Source organism: Oncorhynchus kisutch, linkage group LG13, assembly GCF_002021735.2.
Source record: "Oncorhynchus kisutch isolate 150728-3 linkage group LG13, Okis_V2, whole genome shotgun sequence".
Taxonomy (NCBI): Eukaryota; Metazoa; Chordata; class Actinopteri; order Salmoniformes; family Salmonidae; genus Oncorhynchus; species Oncorhynchus kisutch.
This window is the reverse complement of record NC_034186.2, coordinates 53,746,925-53,774,424: the sequence shown is the minus strand read 5'-3', so window position 1 is coordinate 53,774,424 and position 27,500 is coordinate 53,746,925. Positions and strand designations below refer to the sequence as shown.

The 27,500-nt window shown below is 46.0% G+C and overlaps 1 protein-coding gene across 2 annotated transcripts in view; it reads left to right on the top strand.

Annotated features, from left to right (window-relative positions):
• The window catches only part of LOC109901775 (zinc finger protein 407), a 196,817-nt gene that overhangs the window by 89,133 nt on the left and 80,184 nt on the right, over nucleotides 1-27,500 (top strand). For both annotated transcript variants that reach the window (XM_031786551.1, XM_031786552.1), the window contains exon 4: nucleotides 4,107-4,181. In XM_031786551.1, the coding sequence (XP_031642411.1) occupies nucleotides 4,107-4,181 (75 nt within the window). The remainder of the gene's footprint in view (nucleotides 1-4,106; nucleotides 4,182-27,500) is intronic.

The following is a 27,500-nucleotide window of genomic DNA, read 5'->3' as shown; positions in this document are numbered from 1 at the left end:
TCTCTCTCTCTCTCTCTCTCACTCCCTCTCTCTCTCACTCCCTCTCTCGCTCTCTCTTTCGCTCCCTCTCTCTCCTGGCGCAGGGGCCTACTGTGAGGATCTGGCTTCCAGTACAGAGGACCTCACAGTTCACCAGGGTTCGTCTGAGTAATGGGGTGTGAAGAGGTGCTGAGGGGGAGATGGGGGGGGAAGTAGGGTGTGGCAAGGGGAGCTGCAGAGAAGGTGGAAGAACGAGATGGAGGGTTGGTGGAAAGGGGAGGTAGAGAGGTGTAAGAAGGGGATGGTGAGGTAAGGGGGGGGGGCGAGGGCGAAGAGGAGGCGTTCTGCAGAGATACCTGCTGCTAATGCTGAAGTCAGTGAGGGATGGAGGGCACTCCAGCTGTGACATTAAAACAGCAGGTGGATGCCATCGTTAGGACTGGCACACGAGGCAGGATGAGCATCCTCACTAGTCATTTCTACAGGGCCCAGCGGCCCACTGTAGTAGAGCTGTCTCAGGCGGCTTCACCCCACCGAGAGAACTGAGCCGTAGCTCCGTATAGCTCCGTAGGAAACGCAGACACACAGACCCCTCTAGAGCTCTCTCTCCTGGGCACGCTGCTTAGTTTGGTGAGGGTTGAGCGACTCACACATCTGGCACCTCTCTCATTCTGCCTAATGACTCCTTGGTCGCCCTTACCATTTAGGAGAAAGAATTTAGTTTGACTCAAATAACAAAAAAATATCCTCTGTTTTTATCGTGGTTCACCTTCCTGTGTGTACCATTGTCAAGGCCATCGTACAGGTGACATTGATACTTATAACACAATCGAATTACATCTGTTTTTGACACAGATGGCAGCAAAGTGCTATTATTTTTTGATGAATAGGCCCATGGCCCATATTCATAAAGCATCTCAGACTGCTGATCTAGGATCAGTTTGTCCTTTTATATACAGAATAATTAATATGTTTATGGACACAGGGACCTGATCTCAGATCAGTAGTCCTACTATGAGACTCTTTATGAATACAGGCTAAGTAAAGCAAGCCATGTGTGATGTGATACATCTCTCTCTCTCTCTCTCTCTCTCCCAGAATGCTCTCTGTGTATCCCAGAATGCTTTGTATGTTCTGCACAGGATGGGGCCATTTTGCGCCTCGCTGATGCCAGAGGCTTCTCCTTAGATCTCCCAACATCCCTTCCGGAATTGTAGATTGAGATTCCCGCCCCGAACCATCCAGGAATACTGTTAGGCAAATGAAGTTGTTTGGATGCCATGTTGACATGTTATCTCTTCATCTGGTGATGGAGACAGGGGGAGGGAGGAGACAGAAGTGTAACTTGGGTAATTGAGCCGTGTCCCGCCGCTTATCGGTAAAGCTGTGGCGCGTCACGGAGCTAACGAGGTGTGGCACGCCAATTCATCTAAAGGGAGTGGAACGTGAAACTCCTCCATTTTGTCATTTTTGTGAAGTTTCTTATTTTTAATCTCCCTTTAAATGGAGAGCCTCCCTCAAGGCTAAAATAAGGCCTTATTAGTTAAATTCATCTGGGGAAATATTGATATGGATGAATGGCATGGTGAAATGTCCCCTTTGTTGCAATAATCAAGGCAATCAGTCGTGTGAGTAAAGGACGGCTCCCTCAAAGCTGTTGGAGGTAGATCCTAACCTGAGAGAGGACCTATGGAGAACAGGGGATTAGAAACCTGTTTCAACAAATGGATTTGCTCTTTTCCCACTTAGCCTTGCCCTTCTTTTCAACCTGCCGTTTGCGTGGCGCGTACATGCAAGCTTGTCTGTGACTCTCTATGCGCGCGCGTGTTCATTTGTGTGTGTGTGTGTGCGTGTGTGCGTGCGTGCGTGCGTGCGTGCGTCTGTCTGTCCTCTCTTCAGCGGGCCATTGCCAGGTGCCTCCATCAGGCCTGGCCAGTCGTGCCATCACTGCGCGTGTGTGTGTCTGTCTGTCGTCTCTTCAGCGGGCCATTGCCAGGTGCCTCCATCAGGCCTGGCCAGTCGTGCCATCACTGCGCGCGTGTGTGTGTGTGTGTGAGTGTGTCTGTCTGTCCTCTCTTCAGCGGGCCATTGCCAGGTGCCTCCATCAGGCCTGGCCAGTCGTGCCATCACTGCTCAGAATAAACATGTGTGGGGGGTAAGAAGTAAGAGTGAGTGATGTGAATCTCACAACATGCCAGTTTGATTTGCAACCCTCGCTATCAAAGAATGCAAATTTAAATCATCTTTGCATATGTCTTCATGTCTTTCATGCGCATATGCAAATCGCCCCCGTTGCCTTTCAGCACTCGGTAATTAGGTTTACGAAGGACAGCTGTAATCCATAATTAACGGACATGTTTGCAAGCACTTCTTTTTCTCACCCCCCCCAATGACTTAAACAACCTATAAAAAGCTTGAAAATGCTAACTTAATTAGCGTGTTTGTTTATTCATAGCTAGTTGAAGCGGTCAGTCAGTCAGTCAGTCAGTGCAGTGCAGTGCAGTGCAGTGCAGTGCAGTGCCACTGTCTCCAGTCACCCAGAGTGTCTCCCTCCCCTGTGGGTTTGATCTTGTCATTCTCCTTCAGTGGATAGGAGGGCGGTTTAGTTATACTCCCAGGCGCCATTCTGGACGGATGGATGGATGGAGAGATGGAGCTAGAGAGAAGAAGAGGAAGAAAGAGGAGGGAGAGAATGATGATAACAAAACAAAACAGTGGAACATGTTTGAATATTTATATGGGGTGTTAGTTAGCATGGGCTGCCCCCCCGGGGGGGGGGGGGTGATGGATGTGGCTTTGGGGCGATGGAAGGAGAGCAGAAGGACGTACGTGTGTGTGTGTGCGCGTGCGTGTGTGCGTGTCCTGTAGTAGGGGGAAGATGACATTGTGATATGAATGAACGGTGAAAGGATTAGGCTATACGCTCTTTACAACAAAATGACCAATAGAGAGAGTGGAAGTCAGAGAGGCAGATGGGGGGGAGACTTTTTGAGAGAACGAGAAACAAGCAACCCAGAGTTGGGTAAATAGAGGAATGGAGAGAGAAAGAGAGAGAGTAACAGAGATAGAGAGAGAATGTCCATGAGTCCACAGTGAAGACCTGTGTCTTCAGTAACACTCCAAATCACGCAGCTGCTGGCTTAACTCTTTCTTTCTTTTCCTCGCTCTCTCTCTCTGTCTCTCTCTCTCTCTCTCTCTCTCTCTGTCTCTCTGTCTCTCTCTGTCTCTCTCTGTCTCTCTCTCTCTCTCTCTCTGTCTCTCTGTCTCTCTCTCTCTCTCTCTCTCTCTCTCTCTCTCTCTCTCTCTCTCTCTCTGTCTATCTCTCTCTCTCTTTATTTCTTTCCTGTTCCTCTGTCATGTCGTCTTAGATGTGGTCGTTGTCTGTCAGCAGGACGCACCGTAATAGGATGTGATTACTGGTGAATTAAATGGCCAGAGGATGACACGCTAGAGAAACGGGGCTGATCCCTGACTCGTAAGGCCTGTCATCCCGCCATTAGGGCATCACAAACTGTTTAGGGAATGGAACGAACTTAGGGCTTTGAACACGGTCAGGACATTGTCTTGAAATGGTGTCTCAAATATTTCCTGTGCGTTTCTGTCTGTGTGAGTTTGCACTTGAGGGTGTATGAGTCCGGGTCATTGTTGACACACTTCTCCTTGATTTTGAACCGCTGTAATGACAGGATATCCAAGGCTGTGTTCAGTAGGCACTCAACGGAGGAAAACTGGGAGTTACTACCAGACCAATAAGAAAACATTTTCTTTTTCCTCTGTGAAGTGTTTCAAAAAACACATTTTTTACAGTGTGGCCTTAGGAACACGGGTGAAACCCATTGCCTTAGTTAACCTGCTGCATCCTTGTGGCTTTGTCCTGACTACGATTGCGAAGTTTTCCAGAATCAGGAAGGAATAAACAGGAAATATGGAATCCTCCAACCAGGATTTCTGGAAAGGCAGGGAATTTATTGAACAACCCTAGTTTTGCAAGCCTAATCATGACTAGTTATTGTAAAAAAGTAATCTCTGTCTGCCCCCCCCCCCCCCCCCCATAACCCTTTCATTGACTGTGGTAAAGAGGCCCTCTTTGTTAACCCTTTGCCCCCCTGTGTTCTCTCTCTGACCAGGTGGGCCTTTGTGATGAAGAAGCACCTGAGCACTCACCTGTTGGGGAAACATGGACTGGGCCAGCCCAAAGAGAGGTAGGACTGACTACCTTTACCTCTCTCCGTCTCTCTCTGTATTTCTCTCTCGCTCGCTCTCCCTCTCTCGCTCTCTCTCCGTCCCGCCCCCCCCCCCTCTCAGTATTTCTATCACACCCTCTTTGTCAATCTGTTCCCCTCCTCCCTCTCTCTCCTCCCTCTCTCTTCTCCCCCTCTCTCTGTATGATTGGGAAGATGTGATGTCTCCATCTCTCTCCGTGATGTTGTGTGTAAAACTTTCCCAGTGCGCCCCTGTCTGTCTGTCAGCGACGCGGCCCGACTGTCAGCCCGCGTTGTGTGTGTATGTGTGTGTGTGTGATGAAGACAAAGTTGCGAAGTCTCCATGGCATGCGAGAATGAGACGTTAAACACCCCTCAATCTGTCAAACGGACCCACTAAGAGAAACCAGTCTTCTTGCATTTTTTGGTTGTGTTACATCTGAAAACTGCCTTTCAAATTGAGACTTTTGGTATTGGATGTCGTATTGGATATGACAAGGGGCTTGAGATATTAGTAAAGTAGGCGCATCATATGCTCCCCTGTAAATACACACTCATTATTATCTGGATTCAGACTGGCAGCTGCTCGTTGGGAGAGAAATTCTCATATCCCACAACTATTTCACTTGTCTGCTTTATTCTCGTAAAACAGCACATGACAAACTAAACTGTCCAGGACAGGAATGTTTGTACCACATATTTTTTTCATTTGTACCTTTATTTAACTCTGCAAGTCAGTTAAGAACAAATTCTTATTTACAATGACGGCCTACTGGGGAACACTGGGTTAACTGCCTTGTTCAGGGGCAGAACGACATATTTTGACCTTGTCAGCTCGGGGATTCGATCTAGCAACCTTTCGGTTACTGGCCCAACGCTCTGACCACTAGTCTACCTGCCGCCCTGAATGTTATTCAAGATGAATTGCCACATATTTTGTTCATTTGGCTTTTTTTGTTTTCGTAGTTTGAGGATGCTGGTTGGTAATGTGAGTGAAATCACAGTGGGGTTTGTAGGTGTATTGTGTCTGAATGAAAGACCTCTGTGTCCTTAGCTCGGTATTAGAGGGTGACATTACAGCAAAGGTCGGAGAGAGCACGCGCATGTGCACAAACGCGAACACACACACACACACACACACACACACACACACACACACACACACACCAGCGACAGGCATGAATGGAGTGGCCTTGTGGAGCTTGTGTTACCTGATAGCGTTTACCTCAGAGTGTGTCTCTGCCAAAACTAACTATAGTCACCCTGCTGCCCCATAAAACATACCGCAGTGCCATACAATACCATTACATCACACACACACATACACACACAAACGTATTGCACGCATGTGCACGTGAGCGAGCCAAGTGCATGTATGCATACAGACATCGGCGTTGTACCATTATTTTCTACTGCTTCTCTCTCTCTTAAACACACACACACAGCGAGAGGCCATGAGGTTTGTTCTATTTAAACCTGTAAAACACGGTGTCATCATTTTTCTGACAGTCCTGGAGACAGAATTTATCTCATCATTAATTAACCATATTTCCAACGCAGCAGTGCTTAATTAGCACAAGGTCATTGGGGAGGGCTTATTAAGTGGAACAAATTTGGGTGAGTGTAAGTGAGGAGAGAGAGGGAGAGGGGGGGTGGGGGAGAGGTGATGGAGACAGACTGACATGAAGAGAGAAAAAGAGAAAAGGGAGAATGTGGAGAGTGTATAGTGGCAGTGGTTTTAGCCAGCTCTTGACAGTGCTGGCCCAATGATTGATAACTGCACCAGTTTGAAAAGCCCAGACTTGGAGACTCGAGGGGTAGCTGGGGACTGGAGAAGGGGGGAGGAGGGGAGAGGGGACTGGAGTGGTAACTGGGGACCAGGCGAGAGGGGATAAGGGGAGAGGGAGGGAGGTAGGGGGAGGGACCGGGGCTGGCGGGAGTGGGGGAGCCAATTGCAAACATATGCTGGCTGGCAGGCAGGGGAGGCAGGGGAGAGATGGATTGCAGCAGGACAGTGTCAGAGAGGCTGTTTCATCACCATCTCCACGGCCCTATTCACCTGGTATTTTTAGAACACTGGGGAGATCTGTTAGTCAAAGGAAGAGAAGAGGAGAAGGGATGGGATGGGAGGAGGACGAGGGGAGAGACCTGACTAGTCGTAGTGCCCAGCTCCAGTTAGCTTGGTTTGTCTGGGCTCTGGAAAAACAGGTTATTTTGGGTGGGGGGGAGAAATGGGCTGGGCTGGGATGGGCATAGGATCCGGAGGTAAGATGACAAGCTCCAGCCTCCATGACAGGTTCAGAGAGAGAGGGAGGGAGGGAGAGGGAGAGGGAGGAGTTCTGGCCTGTTCTAATATGACACATCTGGGTCCTGGTTTCATTCACCACTATTCTTCACTGCATGGCACTGTGGGTAGTTTGGAGGTCTGCCTACTTTTGTGTCTGTCTATGTGTGGATATACAGTCAGGTCTAGATTTATTGGCACCCTTGATGAAGATGAGCAAAAAAGGCTGCATCAAATCAAGAATACAAACACTGAGCTATAGGTAACTGCCAAAATAGAAGAAACACTTGAGTAAATGAGGGTTACGAAGTATATTGAGAGCAGGTACTTCCGCACAGGTGTGGTTCCTGAGTTAATTAAGCATGTATCAAAATGCCCATTTGCCCATTATTTTGGCTTCCAACCAAACCTAGAAGAGATCTCAGTGTGTGTGTGTGTGTGTGTGTGTGTGTGTGTGTGTGTGTGTGTGTGTGTGTGTGTGTGTGTGTGTGTGTGTGGGTGTGTGTGTGGGTGTGTGTGTGTGTGTGTCACTAAATTTCAAACCCAATTGAACACTTATGGTAGATACTGGAGCAGTGCCCGAGACAGTTTTCCACCACCTTCAACAAATGATGGAGTTTCTTGTAGAAGAATTCTGTCGCATCCCTCCAATAGGGTTCAGACACTTCTAGAATCTATGCCAAGGTACATTGAAGCTGTTCAACCCCCCCTGCGCAACCCCCTATTAAGGAACGTTATCTTAGTGTTTCCTAAATTTGGGCAGTTACCTATATATATTACACAACATTTTGTGGGAAAATTATCATATTTTGGAAATATAGTTTAACTATTCCAAACAACATTTTTTTGTAAGAAAGGGGTCAAAATACCTGGCACCCCGGTTTACTCCGCCACCCTCCCCTTGCGAGGATAATGGCACTGAGTCTTTTTCTATAATGTTTCATGAGATTGGAGACCACGTTGGGAGGGATCTCAGACCATTCCTCCATACATAATATTTCCAGATCCTTGATATCCTCATCTGCTCTTATGGACTGGCCTCTTCAATTCAAACTACAGGTTTTCAATGGGGTTCAAGTCTGGGGGCTGAGATGGCCAAAATGTTGATTTTGTGGTCAATGAACCATTTCTTTGTGGATCTGTCCTTTCGGTAGTCAAATATACAGTGAGCTCCAAAAGTATTGGAACAGTAACACATTTTTGTTGTTGTTTTTGGCTCTGTACTCCAGCACTTTGGATGTGAAATGATAAAATGACTATGAGGTTAAAGTGCAGACTGTCAGCTTTAATTTGAGGGGTCCGTTTAGAATTTACAGCACTTTCTGTACGTAGTCCCCCTATTTTAGGGGACCAAAAGTCGTATATGTCTATGGAAGTAGTCAAAAGTGTAGTATTTGGTCCTATATTCCTAGCATGCAATGATTACATCAAGCGCGTGACTACAAATGTGTTGGCACCGTTTGCTGTTTGGAGTGCAGGTCTGGACTATATCAATTACACGCCACTTGTTCTTGAGGAAGACCAAGACCAACAGAGGCCAGAGATACAAAACCAAGGCATGGTTTGTCTTCTTACCTTCCCCTTAGGATGCTTACAGAGTAAGGAAACCAACCAAAGTCATTGTATCATTTGGGTGAACTATCCCTTCAATTTGACAGAGTGAAATTTGTGAGACAAATGAAACAATGATCAATATATATACCTACAATTCAATAGCTTGGTGGAGTAGGCCTAGGTCTACGTGCGTGTCAAATCAAATTGTATTGGTCACATACAATTGTTTAGTAGATGTTGTTGCGGTTATAGAGAAATGTTTGTGTGTGTGTGTGCGTGCGTGCGTGTGTGACATGTATCTGTGTCGTGTGTGTGTGCGTGTGTGTATGACATGTATCCGTGGCGTGCGTGCGTGCGTGCGTGCGTGTGTGTGTGTGTATGTGAGACATGTATCTGTGTCGTGCGTGTGTGTGTGTGTGTGTGACATGTATCCGTGGCGTGCGTGCGTGTGTGTGTGTGTGTGTGTGTGACATGTATCCGTGGCGTGTGTGTGTGTGTGACATGTATCTGTGTCGTGCGTGTGTGTGTGACATGTATCCGTGGCGTGCGTGCGTGTGTGTGTGACATGTATCTGTGGCGTGCGTGTGTGTGCGTGTGTGTGTGACATGTATCCGTGGCGTGCGTGTGTGTGTGTGTGTGACATGTATCCGTGGCGTGCGTGCGTGCGTGTGTGTGTGTGTGACATGTATCCGTGGCGTGCGTGCGTGCGTGTGTGTGTGTGTGTGTGTGACATGTATCTGTGTCATGTGTGTGTGTGTGTTTGAGTCTCTGTGAGTGAGAGAGGCTTGTGGGTTGCTGGTTTGAAAGATGTAAATGCACCTAAACCAACAATTGAACGAGGCAGAGTTTTGCTGTTGTGATTGACGCCAGTGACCTCGCCTTAATTGAACGTAATTTTGAGCAATTTAAAAACAAAGTGTTCAAAGATGACTGACCAGTCTAAGGTACCCATGTTTTTTTAGGCAATTGTCAAACTACCCCCCATTTTCCCATTTATAATAATAAACTGTTTGAACTAATACACTCTTCACTCATTAAATGGGCGTGTTGACAGCCAAGTGAGTCCTATTTATTTAACTGATAAAGTTGGTGAAAAGGTTTTCATAAGAACTATCAATGTGGGGCAGTAACATTGGAAAAAGAAGAATTGACCACGACACAGAACAACCATTACTTTTGCTGGGTATGTTCATTCATGTCCACTTACTGTATTTAGCCAATAAGACGATCCCCAAATCACCATTTTTTTTATTTGAATCAGATTTGTCATTTAGAAACTAATATTCAACTCTTCTGCAAATATGTATAAAAAAACAACAACACTATGACTGATCAAAACTCTTATGGCTTTGGCCTGTCCCTCTGCAGCAGACACATTTGGGGGCTTTCTTGGTATGTTGATAGACTTGCGCCCGTGGCTCCTGCTCCATGATAAACCAGGGGACAGTGGAGTAAGCTAAGCCAAAGGGGTACGTTGAGTCGCCCTTGTTTCTAGGAAGCCATACACAAAATGAATCATCATCTAGATTTAGGAAGAGGTCATCATTTCATGGACTCTGTGAAGGAAGAAACCACATGGGAAACCACATGGTGGTAAAAGTGGTAAGCAAGTTAGGTAAAAAAAAAAAAGATTTTCACCATGTCAAATGAATTGATTGTGTTAGAGGTTTCATGATGCTTGTATCTAAACCAAAGTAGATCATTTTAAGATGGTTCTATACATCAGTTGGGAGTCTCTAAAAGCTTCAAAATGAGGTCTTAAACCTAGCATGAAAGTGTGTTCTTGTAGCTGAGTGGGCTAATATAGTCAAAATGTTTACCTTGGGGTAAGTTGAGCCAAAGTCCATGTGGTAAGTTGAGCCAACGGTTGAACCAATGGCAAATTGAAGCGTTTTCTTCCCAGGTGTAATGCAAGGAATTATCACTGGGATATGAGGTAACAAAGTGTATTCTTTTAGGCGCCAAGCCTGTGTTAATTGATGCTTAAAATGAATTAAAGACAGAAAAGTGATTGTGTTGAATTGTGGTTGGGAAATGACGTAGGCATGGGTTTAAAAAGAGGTCATATTTTATTCAGTACAGAAATTTGTAGGCGGCTTAATTTACCCTGTCCCGTGGCTCAACTTACACCCCCGTACCCGGGGGTGTAAGTTGTGCCAATAGAATTTTTGGGACAAGCTTTGTTTTCAAAACTGTAATGTTTGCGTGAATTCTGATTTCTTTCCAGGAATACACAACAGCCTGAAATACATGTCGATATCTTTCTCAGAAAGAATACTATATTTCCCTTGACGGAATGATGCGGAATGTAAAAAATGGCTCAGCTTACCCCACTCTCCCCTACTCAAATCAGCTAAATGTGATAAGAACCAGAGTCGAACCGATCAAATCCTAATTCTTCAAATCTTTGGGGTCAGCCCTAGTAGCCAATATCACATACAGTACACACATCACCAAGGAGAGAGGAAACAAATAATGAGTTAGCCTAGCTGACATTAGGTATTAATACTGCATGATGGTTCAACAAAGACATGTATGTGGTGTGTTCACAACCACACTCTACTGCAGTGCTGCTCAGGTACAGGCAGCTTGTCTGTGCCAGAGGCCGAGGGTGGCAGAGCGGGCATCTGGCTTGGCAGCACCAGGTTCTGGGCTCACAGCCGCTTCCCAGTATGCCGTGCGGTGTAGCCATATTGCCCGGTCGCTGTGGACTGGGACGGGGCAGGCTGGACAGGGGCAGAGGGGGCGGAAGAGTCCTGCAGGGTAGCAGCATGGTGGCAATGTGTACCACACAGAGTCCAAAGCCCTGCCACACTCACAGGGGTCAAATTACATTAGAGTGTGTGTGTGCGCGCGTGTGTTTGTGTTTACTCTCTAGAATGGTGCTGTGGAGAGAGGACGAGGTTAAGAGAAATATTGTTGCCCTTAATTCTTTAGATTAAATCCATCCTCTTAATTTTTAAGAATGAATCCATCTCCCCCTGTTTCTCCCTGTCTCCCTTACCTTTCAGTATCAGCTCTGAATTGAATTGTTACCACCCAAGAGTAATGGTGTCATGGTTAGGCAATCACTGCTTACTGTACACAGACAATGGCTTGGCACCCAGAACAAGTATGATATGACAGTCACAGGGCCATGTTCATTAGGCACCAAACGGAGGAAAGAAGACTGAAACAGGGAGGGACTACCTGGACTTGTCCAATACAACAGCTCATTTTTGGTTTTCGTAGCAACACTTTTCGACAACATTTTCCATTGGGTGCCCTAATGAACACAACCATATCCTATATTACGACCATAGGGGCTGAGTGCACAATGTAGATATGTGTTTGTGCATTTTAAAGGCTTTGAACTGCAGCAACAGTCACTGCCACTGTGGTAAATGGGTTTCCCTGAGTCAGTCTCCTGTGGCTGGTGTGTAGTAGAGAGGGCGTAGTGGCCCATCGCTCACCTTTTTGTGTTGCTGTGTGTTTGTTTGAACAGGCGCCAGTGGACACGGCCTCTGTTTACCCTACTCAATATTTCATGAGGGATGAACCGTCGGCGCCGAATGAGGGATCGCGTTAATATTGCCATTGAAATTAAACGCTAATTAGAAATGTGTTAGTCTAAAAGCCAATGCAGTCTATAAAAGTTTGATTACTGGAAAATTAGGTGCATTAAGTTTTTATGGGTTGGCCTGTGCGATCGCTGGAGAATGGTTTTATGCACTTGTCATGGGCATATGGTGCAGGCTGGCGACGTGCGTGTTTGTGCGTGTGTACACGCGTGGTGTAAAGTACATAAGTAAAAAATACTTTAAAGTACTACTTTTTTGGTGTCTGTACTTGACTTTACTATTTATATTTTTGATTTACTTTTACTACATTCCTGAAGAAAATAATGTACTTTTTACTCCATATTTTCCCTGACACCCAGAAGTACTTGTTTTGAAAAAAAAAAAAAAAAGTACATTTTGAATTCTTAGCAGGACAGGAAAGTGGTCTAATTCCCGCACTTAAAGAGAAAATCCCTGGTCATCCGTACTGCATCTGATCTGGCGGACTCACTTAACACAAAAGCTTTGTTTGTAAATTATGTCTGAATGTTTCCATGGCAGTCCGTAAATTCTAAAAACAAGAAAATCATGCTGTCCGGTTTTCTTAATATAAGGAATTTGAAATGATTTATTTTTACTTTTGATACTTAAGTATATTTTAGCAATGACATTTAGCGTTGATACTTAAGTATATTTAAAACCAAATACTTGTAAAAACTTTTACTCAAGTAGGATTTTACTGGGTGACTTTCACTTTTACTTGAGTCATTTTCTATTAAGGTATCTTTACTTTTACTCAAGTATGACAATTAGGTACTTCTTCCACCACTGTGTACACGGCTGCGTTCTGAAAACCTGAGTTCCTCATATGCAACAAATCATCCAGTGATGTAATCATCTGAATGTTGTTATCAGTCAGACAGACCAGTCGGCCTAACGACCAGCAGCAGTTTAGTCTAGGTCTAAACTAGTTGTAATGTAATATAGCATAATATAGCAATAGCATGTCTTTAGGGGGGGGGGGGGGGGTACATGATCCTAGATCAGCACTTATAATCTGAGAGACTTTATGAATATGGGTCTTGTTCCAATATCGTTGTTCCAATATCCACACTAGCACTTAGTATGAAGCAATGTAGAGCGTTGGGCCAGTAACACAAAGGTCGCTGTTTTGAATCCCTGAGCCGGCAAGGTGGAAAATCTGCCGTTCTGCCCTTGAGTAAGGCAGTTAACCCCCACAACAACTGCTCCCCGGGCGCCGGTGACGTACACATCGATTAAACATTTCGGGTTGAATGCACTCAGTTGTTCAACTGACTAGGTATCCCCCTTTCTCCTAGTATAGACATTTGGACAGACCAGTAGACTAGCTACTCTCTTCCAGACCTCAAAATCCATCTCCCAAGCCTCTAACTTTCAGTCTAGGAATGATGTCATCAACTAGCGTTTGCAGAAACCACGAGAGAAGAGAATGCGCTCAGCTCAGCCGCCGTCTAATTTATGACAAGAGCACAAGTGGAAGAGCTAGCATTGTGTGGCTAATTGACGAGAGGTCAGAGTACCCTTACCGCGACTCCCTGCAACTCCATGTGGGCTACTTCTTTCTCAATTGAAACGTCAGACTGTCACTGTCACAAGGAATGGATGTTGCCAGGCCTCACTAATGAACCAATGAATCAATGAATTAGCTAAGCAGCGATTAAACTAATGCGAGCTGAACGGAGGAGCAGGAGCCGTGGACATATCCTGGAGAAGGTGATTAGCGCCGAAACAGATACCGGCGCACGAACCCGTCGCGGCTGCCAATATCAGTTATGACAAGTTTCTCCAACTTTGGACGTTTTCCTCGTTTGTTAGCGCGTTAATGGATTTATCATCACTTCCTGATGTTGTATTGATGTATTAAGATGTTTCTATTTTTTCGTGCCGGTCCGCCCACACGGGCACATAGGAGATACATATGAGCATGTGGTACCTGTGTTCAAGCTGGTTAACCATAGTGAGAGACAGTGGATAAGATCTCTAACACAGTTTTCATCATGTGTGTGACTCTTCACTTACTGTACGGTGCATGGTGGGCAGATTGATTCAGCTCGTTGGTCAGGTTTGCGTTGCCGGGTGTGCATGTGTGTGTATAGTGGGCTCAATACTGTGTGTGTGTGTGTGTGTCTGCGCGTGTGTGTGCGTGTGTAGGGCTGCGAGAGAGAGCATAGCGTGTGGGTTAAGGAGGTCCAAGAATAGACATGTCATAATCAACTTTGCGGCGTACAGCGGGTGGTTTGTTCAGCCCGAGTATCAAATCATCTCCCCAAGTTTTGTTTTCCGAATCCAACAAAACCCTGAGCCGAAATGGTTCGAGAGAGAAAAAAAGAACGGGAGGGTCTCCTTGATTATGTGACATCCTCCGGAAGGCCTCTGGAGTTGTTTCCTCCATTACTTAGGGGGAAAAAAGCCTTCTCACTATTGAGACTGTCACTCTCAATTTGGGCTAACGGTAAGCATGCACAGGCCTCCTGGATATTCTCCCCACCCAGAGGGCCCCCACCCCCCACTCTGCCCTTCCCGCCACCGATCGCCGCGGTGACAGTTTGATTAGATCATCAATCGTGGCTGTTAACAGCGGTTTTCCTGAGCACCTGGGCAGGCAGGTCACACCTGGCTCTCAGCTACCGCTGTCCCCCTGACCCAACACTGTGTGTGCGTGTGTGCTAGTGCACCTTTCTCTTTCTGTGTCTCTGTGTGTGTGTGCGCGTGTGTGTGTTTCTCATTTCCATTGGCACAGGGGGATTTGAAATGACCCACACGGTACACTGCAGGATTTTATTGAGTGAATGTATATCTGACTGTGTTTGCTGCTGTTTCAGCTCAATACAAATGAGAAGTTATTAGACTTAGCTTGTTATTTTCTCCTGATATTGTTTTGTTGGGCACTGCAGGTCAAGGTAGTAATCAATTCTATAATTGTATTACACTTGGTTTGAGAGATTGTTTTTGGGGGGGGGGGCAGGAGGGGAGGTGTGTGTGTGTGTGTGTGTGTGTGTGTGTGTGTGTGTGTGTGTGTGTGTGTGTGTGTGTGTGTGTGTGTGTGTGTGTGTGTGTGTGTAAACTCAGCAAAAAAATTAACAGCCCTTTTTCAGGACCCTGTCTTTCAAAGATAATTCGTAAAAATCCAAATAACTTCACAGATCTTCATTGTAAAGGTTCAAACACTGTTTCCCATGCTTGTTCAGTGAACCGTGAACAATTAAAGAACATGCACCTGTGGAACGGTCGTTAAGACACTAACAGCTTACAGGCGGTAGGCAATTAAGGTCACAGTTATGAAAGCTTAGGACACTAAAGAGGCCTTTCTACTGACTCTGAAAAACACCAAAGAAAGATGCCCAGTGTCCCAGCTCATCTGCGTGAATGTGCCTTTGGCATGCTGCAAGGAGGCATGAGGACTGCAGATGTGGCCAGGCCAATAAATTGCAATGTCCGTACTGTGAGACGCCTAAGACAGTGCTACAGGTAGATGGGACGGCTGATCGTCCTCACAGTGGCAGACCACGTGTAACAGACGCAGTGGCAGACCACGTGTAACAACACCTGCACAGCATCGGTACATCCGAACATCACTCATGCGGGACAGGTACAGGATGGCAACAACAACTGCCCAAGTTACACCAGGAATGCACAGTCCCTCAATCACTGCTTAGACTGTCCACAATAGGTTGAGAGAGGCTGGACTGAGGGCTTGTAGGCCTTTTGTAAGGCAGGTCCTCACCAGACATCACCGGCAACAACGTCACCTATGGGCACAAACCCACCGTCGCTGGACCAGACAGGAATGGCAAAAAGTGCTCTTCACTGACAAGTCGCGGTTTTGTCTTACCAGGGGTGATGGTAGGATTCGCGTTTATCATCGAAGGAACGACCGTTACACCGAGGCCTGTACTCTGGAACGTGATCGATTTGGAGGTGGAGGGTCCATCATGGTCTGGAGCGGTATGTCACAGCATCATCGGACTGAGCTTGTTGTCATTGCAGGCAATCTCAACGCTGTGCTTTACAGGGAAGACATCCTCCTCCCTCATGTGGTACCCTTCCTGCAGGCTCATCCTGACATGACCCTCCGGCATGACAATGCCACCAGCCATACTGTACGGCTCGTTCTGTGCGTGATTTCCTAGACCAGCGAAGAGCCCGGATCTCAATCCCATTGAGCACGTCTGAGACCTGTTGGATTGGAGGGTGAGGGCTAGGGCCATTCCCCCCAGAAATGTCTGGGAACTTTCAGGTGCCTTGGTGGAAGAGTGGGGTAACATCTCACTGCAAGAACTGGCAAATCTGGTGCAGTCTATTAGGAGGAGATGCACTGCAGTACTTAATGCAGCTGGTGGCCACACCAGATACTGACTGTTACTTTTGATTTTGACCCCCTCTTTGTTCAGGGACACATTATTCCATTTATGTTACTCACATTTTTGTGGAACTTGTTCAGATTATGTCTCAGTTGCTGAATCTTGTTATGTTCATACAAATATTTACTCATGTTAAGTTTGCTGAAAATAAATGCAGTTGACAGTGAGAGGACATTTCTTTTTTTGCTGAGTTCATGTGTGTGTCTTTGTATTCATGTGTAAATTAGTGGAGAATTGTTATTGTGTGTGTGTGTGTGTGTGTGAGTGTGTGTGTGTGTGTGCCTCTGTGTGCCTGCCCAGATTCTCGCTCACAACAGTGCATTGTTCACTGTCCTACAGATGCATAGAGATACTATATGTGACAGCAGGCTGTTGCTCTATGCCGAACAACACACACTCACAGATACTTAGAGCGATGCATTACACACACACACACATCCAGGTACTTCCTCCCTCTATTTTCTTTTGCTGTGAAGCCAAATCCCTCATCTTCCCGCTAAAGCGCTGCAAATTTATAATGGTACAAAGTGTATGTCTCGTTCCAATTCCTCAGATATTACATGATTAAATAAATGTCCCGGGTCTTTTCACAACTCTCCCTCCACGCCACATGCGCACGCACGCACACACACACACACACACACACACACACACACACACACACACACACACACACACACACACACACACACACACACACACACACACACACACACACACACACACACACACACACACACACACTGCCTACTTCTCACAGATGCCGAGGGTGCTCGTAATTGCGTTTGGGAGTCGTGGTTGAGGAACTAAAGTTCTGAATTAACGTGGAGCATCCATTACTCGGTCTTTAGTGTGCGCAGCCGGCTCTTGGTATCCTGACTCTGTCGTACTGTTAGAACAGTAAACAATATGATGGTGGTTAGTGAACTAGCTTGTGTGTCACATGATGTAAGGTCTTTAGCTGAGTGTTCAAAACTGGTTGAAATAATAACCTATCATTACAACAAGAAGCTGGTTGAAATGAGGTCATTGTGAAAGACTGGTTGAAATGACGTCATTATGAAAGACTGGTTGAAATGACGTCATTATGAAAGACTGGTTGAAATGACGTCATTATGAAAGACTGGTTGAAAATACATTGTTACAGCAAGGAACCAGTCAAAATTATGGCATGAGGTCATTTTATGAGGTCATTTGAACTAGGTATCTGCCCGTTGGGAAAATCTAGGGATTATGGTCCAGTATTCTTTCTCATATGAAGGTCATTGACCATTCTCAGAGAAGTGGCTTTGGATGCATGAAAAGTAGCACAAGGAAAGTAGAATGAGAACCATTACTTATAGCTGATGCTGTTTTCTCTCTCTCTCTCTCTCTCTCTCTCTCTCTCTCTCTCTCTCTCTCTCTCTCTCTCTCTCTCTCTGTCTCTCTCTCTCTCTCTCTCTCTCTCTCTCTCTCTCTGTCTCTCTCTGTCTCTCTCTCTGTCTCTCTTTCTGTCTCTCTCTGTCTCTCTCTCTGTGTCTCTCTTTCTCTCTGTCTCTCTCTCTCTCGGTCTCTGTCTCTGTCTCTCTCGCTCTCTCTGTCTCTGCGAAGAAAAAGCACCAACAAAAACAAGACAGAAGAAAGCAATTTTCTCTCTATTCCTGGACATTGCAGTAAACATGGCTAATTGTTTCCTCCATTGTGTTGCTGCTCGGCTGAGTGGTGTGGCAGTGGAGAGGGCCGCACACACAGAGAGAGAGGGAAAGAGAGAGAAGGGGGCCATAGAGAGAGGGAGAGAGAGAGCAGGGCTTTGTTGTGATTATTAATGGGCGTATCACATGAACCTGCTTTAATAAACTCAACAATGGCCCAAAATGACCTGACTGACGAGTAGGACATGGTAGCGGCAGACTCAAGCGGATAGCCAGGCCTGGCCCCGGGGTAACGGAAACCGTTACAGCCACCGTACCGCCACCGCCGCACCCTCCCTCCTGACCAAGATTAATGAAACTTCCATTGCTTTTAATTAGCACAGCTGTGGTCATCAATTATAACCCCCTTCTACCCCACCCACCCCTCCCCCCTCCCCCCAAATACAAATATTGTTATATTTGGGGGGAAATTCTTGATTTATATTATTGTGGTAGCCAGCGGAGTGAGATAAATGGCCCCCCATCATGGCCGTTCGCAGGGAGATGAGGGGGGGGGGGGGGGGGGGGGGGGGGGGGGGGGGGTAATAAGATCAGCTGCAGGAGGAGAGCATTGTATCATACTGTACAGTGGAGGACATTGTCATGTGAGATGGAGAGAGAGCCGACTGATGCAGTGGAGTATATACACTAAGCATTAGGAACACCTGCTCTTTCTAACCATTTATTTATTTTATTTAACCTTTGTTTAACGAGGCAAGTCAGTTAAGAACAAATTCTTATTTACAATGACGGCCTGCCAAAAGGCAAAATGCCTCCTGCGGGGACGGGGGCCTGGGATTAAAAATGAATTAAATAGAAAATATAGGACAAAACACATCACGAAAAGAGAGACAACACTACACGAAGAGACGTAAGACAACAACATGGCAACACAGCACGGTAGCAACACAACATGACAACAACATGGTAGCAACTCAACATGGCAGCAGCACAAAAGAGGGTACATCCATTGTTGGGCACAGACAACAGCACAAAGGGCGAGAAGGTAGAGACATAGACTGACCAGGTGAATCCAGGTGAAAGATAAGATCCCTTATTGATGTCACCTGTTAAATCCACTTCAATCAGTGTAGATGAAGAGGAGGAGACAGGATAAAAAAAATTTAAAACAAAACCAAACAATTGAGATATGGATTGTGTCTGTGTGCCATTCAGAGGGTGAATGGGCAAGACAACATATTTCAGTGCTTTTGAACGAGGTATGGTAGTAGGTGCCAGGCGCACCGGTTTGACTGTGTCAAGAACTGGAACGCTGCTGCGTTTTTCACGCTCAACAGGATCAAGAATGGTCACCATTCAAAGGACATCCAGCCAATTTGACACAACTGTGGGAAGCATTGGAGTCAACATGGACCAGCATCCCTGTGGAACGCTTTGGACACATTGCAGAGGCCACGCCCCGACCGTTTGAGGCTGTTCTGGGGGGCAGAAAGGGGGTGCAACTCGTTATTAGGAAGGTGTTCCTAATGTTTTGTCCACTCGGTGTAGAAGTGTGTATGTGTTTCATCCGTGGCTTGAGTGTACACTACTTTGAGTGTTAGCTATAATACAAAACGATTTGTGTAATCATTTGCCCAAATCATCAGCTTACATCAATAGCATAAGCCAAAGATGCCCCACAAATATAGCAATGCAATTGATCTTATCGAAGCCCTCAGTGGGCTAGTTAGCTGAATGATTGATTGACATATGCAGACGTCCTTATCTGCTCAGCATCAACTTTTTGCATTCCCCGTCTCTCTATGCAGTGTGCTGTGCATCCTCCTCAGTCCTATCCACACCTTGCCAGTTCAGTAAAACCCCTAAAACAGTCCCATACCCCGGGTACGACTGAAGCTGTCTGCTCCCTGGCTTTCTGTCTCTCTCAGGGTGTGGCCCTGGTCAAAATTAGTGCACTATATAGGGAGTAGGGTGCCGTTTGGGACATAGCCTTTTGTCTCGGTGTTGTGCTGCCCTGGTACATGGCATTTAGCTTAGCACAACTGGCCTGTCCCTGTGTTAATGAATGGAAACACAGCCCGGTGGCACCGTAGCTTTGCTAACCCAGCCAGCTACAGGCAGAAAGAAAAACACGTGTCACTATGTTTCTACCGCACTCCCAGTTTCCATTTCAAATCAAACTTTGACTCCAAATCAAACTCTGACTCCTGACGTTTCCTCTCCTCCTGGCTTGCTCTGTTGCTCAGATTGGAGTCAGCGAGTGTGAGGTGTTATAGCACAGGGATTTGCTATGTATGGAATGGTGGTATCTCTCTCTTTTTCAGAGTACCAGTGAAACGTGTTGTAGTGATTGATGTGTAGATGTTGAGGCAGGGAGATGGGCTCTGTTTTTCAACGCGTGTGTGTGTGCGTTTTGGGTTTGTTGTGAGCCACCGGCCACCATTTGCCCTCTTGACTCCAGGGTGAGATCTGGGATGGGAAGATATTTCATGAGCACACACACTCATGTGTCTGGCATGCACACGAACACACAAGCCCCACGCTCCTGCGTCCACCAACCCACAGAATGCAGCACACACACTCATGTGTCTGGCACGCACACGAACACACAAGCCCCACGCCCCTACGTCCACCAACCCACAGAATGCAGCACAAAACAGAAATAATGTTTTAAATGCAATCATTGTCAGGCCCAAACAATGTCATTTATCAAGGGAGCATTTTGGACTGTATAATAAGTTTCACATTATTAATACCATTTTTCATCCTCTGTCAAGCCTGTCTGATTTATGGCGTGCGTGGGATCTAAGGTGATCATTGAATTGGAATTCCAGTAGTGTGTGTGTGTGTGTGTGTGTGTGTGTGTGTGTGTGTGTGTGTGTGTGTGTGAGAGAGTGAGAGTGAGAGTGAGAGTGAGAGTGAGAGTGAGAGTGAGAGAGAGTGAGAGTGAGAGTGAGAGTGAGAGTGAGAGAGAGAGAGAGAGAAAACAACAAACAAGACCAGGTCTTTCCTTCTGCACACATGCAGCCAACCCTCCCAACCCGTTGTGCTTTTGCTGTTTTGTCACAAAGCGAATTTGCTAAACAACAGTCGGCTAGACCGATACTGGCTTCCTAATTTGAAGAGGGGGAGCGAGGCCCTTGTTAATTGGATAAGGGATAAAGCTCATTATTTAAAATTACATTGAGCCAATAGTAAATATGAGTGTCCCCGTTAGAGGGCTCACAATGAGCCAGGATGGGGATGGGCCGTCAGCACAGCAGAATACAACGATTTACAGCTAGACGCTCTTTGATGTATAGACTTTACCTTTTTATTAAGTGAGTGTCGTCACGGTCCCCGGCTCACTCATTTCCCTCTGTGTGTAATCAAAATCCATAGCCAGACGCCGTTGTCCCACCCCTCCCCCCACCCACCCATCCTCCTCCCGGCTCATACAGCCTTCCCAGATTCCATATCCAGGAAATCTCGCCTGTTTATGCAAAACCAGGGTCTAGGCTATATGTTCAGTTGAAGAAAAAAAACTTTAAAAAACAAATAGAAACACACATTCCTTTCAGATAATTCGAGTGGTAATAAAGAAAGTACTCGATCATTTCTTTAATATTGGATCGAGGGTCTAACAGTAACAAGTCAATCTTTGTGCATTATTAGCCACTCTCTCTCTCTCTCTCTCTCTCTCTCTCTCTCTCTCTCGTTCTATTGCATTAGCTTGTCTATCTGGGGTGTGTGATCTCTGTCATACATCATCCTCTTTGATTTCTGTTAGAGACTTGACTTTCTCTCCAGGCTGTAATCAGGCTGTGGAGTCCACCTCTGGTTGAACACTCGAACACTTTCAACAGGAAGGGAGAAGACAGGGCCATTCCTAAATGGGAGCCTAGTCCCTATATAAGGGCACTCCTTTTGACCAAGGGCCAATATGGATCTGGTCAAAAACGTAGGGCCCTACGTAGGGATTAGGGTGCCATTTTGGGACACAGCCGGTGTTGTTGCCATTGTTGACTCCAGCCCACAGGACGCTCTTTATTGCTACCTCTCCCTCTCCGTAGTATTACCAGGGGGATTTATGACAGAGTTCCACTGTATTCCTTAAAAGATAATTACATTCATCATCCGCTTCCCCTTCCTCCTTTTGTGTACCTGAGAGCCACACAATCGCGGTGGGAAAACATCAATATTTAGCCGGCACTACTGCTGGCAGGTGAGCTTAATGAAATTCTAGGAGTGTAATTTGATTTACGAGCTGCTAATGTGGCCTGATATTAGAGAGAAACAGCACTGATATGGCTGCCTGGTGCTGTATTTAAGGGGTATCAGACGCCCCCAATAAAGAGCGTCGTGTCTTTAAGGCTTTTGGCTGAGTTATTGTCGCAGATATTCATATCCATAGTAATTCTTCGCGGCGACGCAATTTAGTACGGGCAATATATAAATACGGAGATAATAGTTCATTTGGGTGGGGATCCTCAGATTGAGGCTTTAAATACCAAAAAGTTTGGACTAGGAAGCATCTGGAGGCTTTTTAAGTGCTGCTGATGGAGGACTCTGACCTCTTGTTGTCACACAAATCAGGAGTAGGGGGGTTTTTCTGCCTTTTTGGTGGTTGGTTACCAGCCAAGGATGCCAGTGGGTTGCAGTTTCGGTGCTTGATTTGTGATTTTGTGATGAAACGTTTTGATTTACGGTCTGGTATTCATTAAACCCATTACAGCAATAAATGTATTGAATCTGGAAAGCCCCCCCCCCCCCAACACACACGTACGTACGCATTTGTCTTTCAAACATCTCGTATCAATCCTGTCTTTGTTCTTTGCTGGAACTCTAGTTATATGGTCAGGTGTGTGTGTCTGTCTGTGTGTGTGTGTGTGTGTGTGTGTGTGTGTGTGTGTGTGTGTGTATTTCCAACCGTTGAGCTATGGCTCATAATAAAAACAGGCAATAACAGGGACACCTCACTGGGACATGGCCTTTGCTCCTCCCCCCTAAGTTATGGGCTGAATAACCACAGAACAATATTAAGATAACATTTCCTGATTGTTTGTCAGGCAACGAGGCTCCTTCACCTCGCTTTCATCACGTCCACCATGTTCATTAAATTGACCATTTGTATTTGCCCCATAGCGGGATAAACGGGAGCTTATCTGATGACTCTATTATTATTTATTTCATTATCTTTTCTTCCCCCTTTTGGGATTGAAGGTAAATATAAATCCGCAATAGCATCTCTGTGGTGCTGGGGTCTTGTTTGTATTGCAGCCATACTGTGTGTGTGTGTAAGTGTAAGTACGCACTAGCCCTCTCTCTCTCTCTCTCTCTCTCTCTCTCTCTCTCAGAGGAGGCCTTGTGACATTACTCCTGAACTCTGCTCTGTACTCAGTTGTTATTGCTCTTGTATACTCAGAGAGGGCGGTTGTGTTTCTCTATTGACAACTCTGTACTATGCCTTTTCACAAATCATTATTGTACTCAGACTCCAAGCCCCCTGCTATCAAGCTGCCTCACACCACAGAAACAGGAGATAGACTCCTGCTCCTATGAGCCAGCTCGTACAAAGCCAAGGGTCGCGCCAGGCTACTTACTTACTTACACCACCGTGGTACAGGGTGTGTCCACTTAAGCTGTTGCGGTGGTCGACATGCAGAACACACACCTAGCCACAGTGTTGGGAGGTAGATGACTGTTCATTTGAATGGTAAACCAGCTCAGTCCAGCAAACTGATTTGATTACCTTCAAAGCCCATTGACCATAAACTAGTAGAATCTTGGAAAGCATGGGCAGAGCACGAGTGATGGTGTCTAGTCTTGTGATTGTTCAACCTGGGAACGAGCTTGTCGTCAGTTGACTTTGTGTACGCTAATGGAAAATAATGAAGCCAGGGCTGTGTGCTCAGGAAACAGTTACCCAAAGGAATGTAATATTTTCTATTTAAACATTTAAAAAAACACTCCCTTTAATTTGGTTTCAATTGACTCCCGCAGAAGAAATCTTCTAGACTCATGCACGCACGCACGCACTCACACAAACACACACAGACACACACACATGTCTTGACCCCAGTCGGCCGAGTTTAAAGTTATCCTCAGTCTTCGACTCGTAATGTCTGGAACAGCTCAAGGCCAAATGACTTAATCTTCATTCTGCTAATTTAGTCTGGATTTAAGCTGCCGGGCTGACGAAATGCGGAGTGATTTAGGAGAGAGAGAGAGAGAGACTGAAAGCTAGAGAGAGAGAGAGACTGAAAGCTAGAGAGAGAGAGAGACTGAAAGCTAGAGAGAGAGAGACTGAAAGCTAGAGAGAGAGAGACTGAAAGCTAGAGAGAGAGACTGAAAGCTAGAGAGAGAGAGAGAGACTGAAAGCTAGAGAGAGAGAGAGAGACTGAAAGCTAGAGAGAGAGAGAGAGAGAGACTGAAAGCTAGAGAGAAAGAGAGACTGACAGCTAGAGAGAGATAGCTAGAGAGAAAGAGAGAGAGGATGAAAGCTAGAGAGAAAGAGAGAGAGACTGAACTAGAGAGAGAGAGGGAGAGAGGATGAAAGCTAGAGAGATAGAAAGATAGACTGACAGCGAGAGAGAGAAAGCTAGAGAGGGAGAGAGACTGAACACTAGAGAGAGAGAGAGAGGCTGAAAGCTAGAGAGAGGGAGAGCGAAAGCGGGAGAGAGACTGAAGCTAGAGCGAAAGAGTGAGAGCGACTGAAAGCTAGAGAGACTGAGAGACTGAAAGACTGAGAGAAAGCTAGAGAGCGGGAGACTGAAAGCTAGAGAGAAAGAGAGAGAGACTGAAAGCTAGAGAGAAAGAGAGAGAGACTGAAAGCTAGAGAGAAAGAGAGACTGACAGATAGAGAGAGATAGCTAGAGAGAAAGAGAGAGGCTGAAAGCTAGAGAGAAAGAGAGAGAAAAAGGGAGAGAGACTGAAAGCTAGAGAGAAAGAGAGAGGCTGAAAGCTAGAGAGAGGGAGAGAGAAAGAGGGAGAGAGACTGAAAGCTAGAGCGAAAGAGGGAGAGAGACTGAAAGCTAGAGAGAAAGAGAGACTGAGAGACTGAAAGACATAGAGAAAGCTAGAGAGCGGGAGACTGAAAGCTAGAGAGAAAGAGAGAGAGACTGAAAGCTAGAGAGAAAGAGAGAGAGACTGAAAGCTAGAGAGAGAGAGACCGAAAGCTATAGAGAAAGAGAGACTGACAGATAGAGAGAGATAGCTAGAGAGAAAGAGAGAGGCTGAAAGCTAGAGAGAAAGAGAGAGAGACTGATAGCTAGAGAGAGAGAGACTGAAAGCTAGAGAGAAAGAGAGAGGCTGAAAGCTAGAGAGAAAGAGAGAGAGGATGAAAGCTAGAGAGAAAGAGAGAGAGGATGAAAGCTAGAGAGAAAGAGAGAGAGGATGAAAAGCTAGAGAGAAAGAGAGAGAGACTGAAAACTAGAGAGAGAGAGGCTGAAAGCTAGAGAGAGGGAGAGGGAAAGAGGGAGAGAGACTGAAAGCTAGAGAGAGAGAGGGAGAGAGAATGAGAGACTGAAAGACAGAGATAAAGCTAGAGAGCGGGAGACTGAAAGCTAGAGAGAAAGAGAGACTGAAAGCTAGAGAGAAAGATAGACTGACAGCTAGAGAGAGAAAGCTAGAGAGGGAGAGAGACTGAACACTAGAGAGAGAGAGAGAGGCTGACAGCTAGAGAGAGGGAGAGCGAAAGAGGGAGAGAGACTGAAAGCTAGAGCGAAAGAGTGAGAGCGACTGAAAGCTAGAGCGAAAGAGTGAGAGCGACTGAAAGCTAGAGAGAGAGAGACTGAAAGCTAGAGAGAGAGAGACTGAAAGCTATAGAGAAAGAGAGACTGACAGAGAGAGATAGCTAGAGAGAAAGAGAGAGGCTGAAAGCTAGAGAGAAAGAGAGAGAGAGACTGATAGCTAGAGAGAGAGAGACTGAAAGCTAGAGAGAAAGAGAGAGAGACTGAAAGCTAGAGAGAGAGAGACTGAAAGCTATAGAGAAAGAGAGACTGACAGATAGAGAGAGATAGCTAGAGAGAAAGAGAGAGGCTGAAAGCTAGAGAGAAAGAGAGAGAGACTGATAGCTAGAGAGAGAGAGACTGAAAGCTAGAGAGAAAGAGAGAGGCTGAAAGCTAGAGAGAAAGAGAGAGAGGATGAAAGCTAGAGAGAAAGAGAGAGAGGATGAAAGCTAGAGAGAAAGAGAGAGAGACTGAAAACTAGAGAGAGAGAGGCTGAAAGCTAGAGAGAGGGAGAGGGAAAGAGGGAGAGAGACTGAAAGCTAGAGAGAGAGAGGGAGAGAGACTGAAAGCTAAAGAGAATGAGAGACTGAAAGACAGAGATAAAGCTAGAGAGCGGGAGACTGAAAGCTAGAGAGAAAGAGAGACTGAAAGCTAGAGAGAAAGATAGACTGACAGCTAGAGAGAGAAAGCTAGAGAGGGAGAGAGACTGAACACTAGAGAGAGAGAGAGAGGCTGACAGCTAGAGAGAGGGAGAGCGAAAGAGGGAGAGAGACTGAAAGCTAGAGCGAAAGAGTGAGAGCGACTGAAAGCTAGAGCGAAAGAGTGAGAGCGACTGAAAGCTAGAGAGAGAGAGACTGAAAGCTAGAGAGAGAGAGACTGAAAGCTATAGAGAAAGAGAGACTGACAGAGAGAGATAGCTAGAGAGAAAGAGAGAGGCTGAAAGCTAGAGAGAAAGAGAGAGAGAGACTGATAGCTAGAGAGAGAGAGACTGAAAGCTAGAGAGAAAGAGAGAGGCTGAAAGCTAGAGAGAGGGAGAGAGAAAGAGGGAGAGAGACTGAAAGCTAGAGCGAAAGAGGGAGAGAGACTGAAAGCTAGAGAGAAAGAGAGACTGAGAGACTGAAAGACATAGAGAAAGGTAGAGAGCAGGAGACTGAAAGCTAGAGAGAAGAGAGAGAGACTGAAAGCTAGAGAGAAAGAGAGAGAGACTGAAAGCTAGAGAGAGAGAGACTGAAAGCTATAGAGAAAGAGAGACTGACAGATAGAGAGAGATAGCTAGAGAGGAAAGAGAGAGGCTGAAAGCTAGAGAGAAAGAGAGAGAGACTGATAGCTAGAGAGAGAGAGTCTGAAAGCTAGAGAGAAAGAGAGACTGACAGCTAGAGAGAGATAGCTAGAGAGAAAGAGAGAGGCTGAAAGCTAGAGAGAAAAAGAGAGAGGCTGAAAGCTAGAGAGAAAGAGAGAGAGGATGAAAGCTAGAGAGAGACTGAGAGACTGAACTAGAGAGAGAGAGGGAGAGAGAAATAGGGAGAGAGGATGAAAGCTAGAGAGAAAGAGAGAGAGCGACTGAAAGCTAGAGAGAAAGAGGGAGAGAGACTGAAAGCTAGAGAGAAAGAGGGAGACAGACTGAAAGCTAGAGAGCGGGAGACTGAAAGCTAAATAGAAAGAGAGAGAGACTGAAAGCTAGAGAGAGAGAGAGAGAGAGAGAGACTGAGAGCTAAAGAGAAAGAGAGAGGCTGAAAGCTAGATAGAAAGCGATAAAGGATGAAAGCTAGAGAGAAAGAGAGAGAGAGACTGGAAGCTAGAGAGAAAGAGAGACTGAGAGACTGAAAGACAGAGAGAAAGCTAGAGAGCGGGAGACTGAAAGCTAGAGAGAAAGAGAGAGAGAGACTGAAAGCTAGAGAGAAAGAGAGACTGAAAGACAGAGAGAAAGCTAGAGAGCGGGAGAGAGAGCTAGAGCAAAAGAGAGAGAGCTAGAGAGAAAGAGAGAGAGGCTGAAACTAGAGAGAAAGAGAGAGAGACTGAAAGCTAGAGCGACTAAGAGCTAGAGAGAAAGAGAGAGGCTGAAAGCTAGAGCGAAAGGGAGAGAGGATGAAAGCTAGAGAGAAAGAGAGAGACTGAAAACTAGAGAGAGAGAGAGAGAGAGAGAGAGGCTGAAAGATAGAGAGAGGGAGAGAGAATGAGGGAGAGCGACTGAAAGCTAGA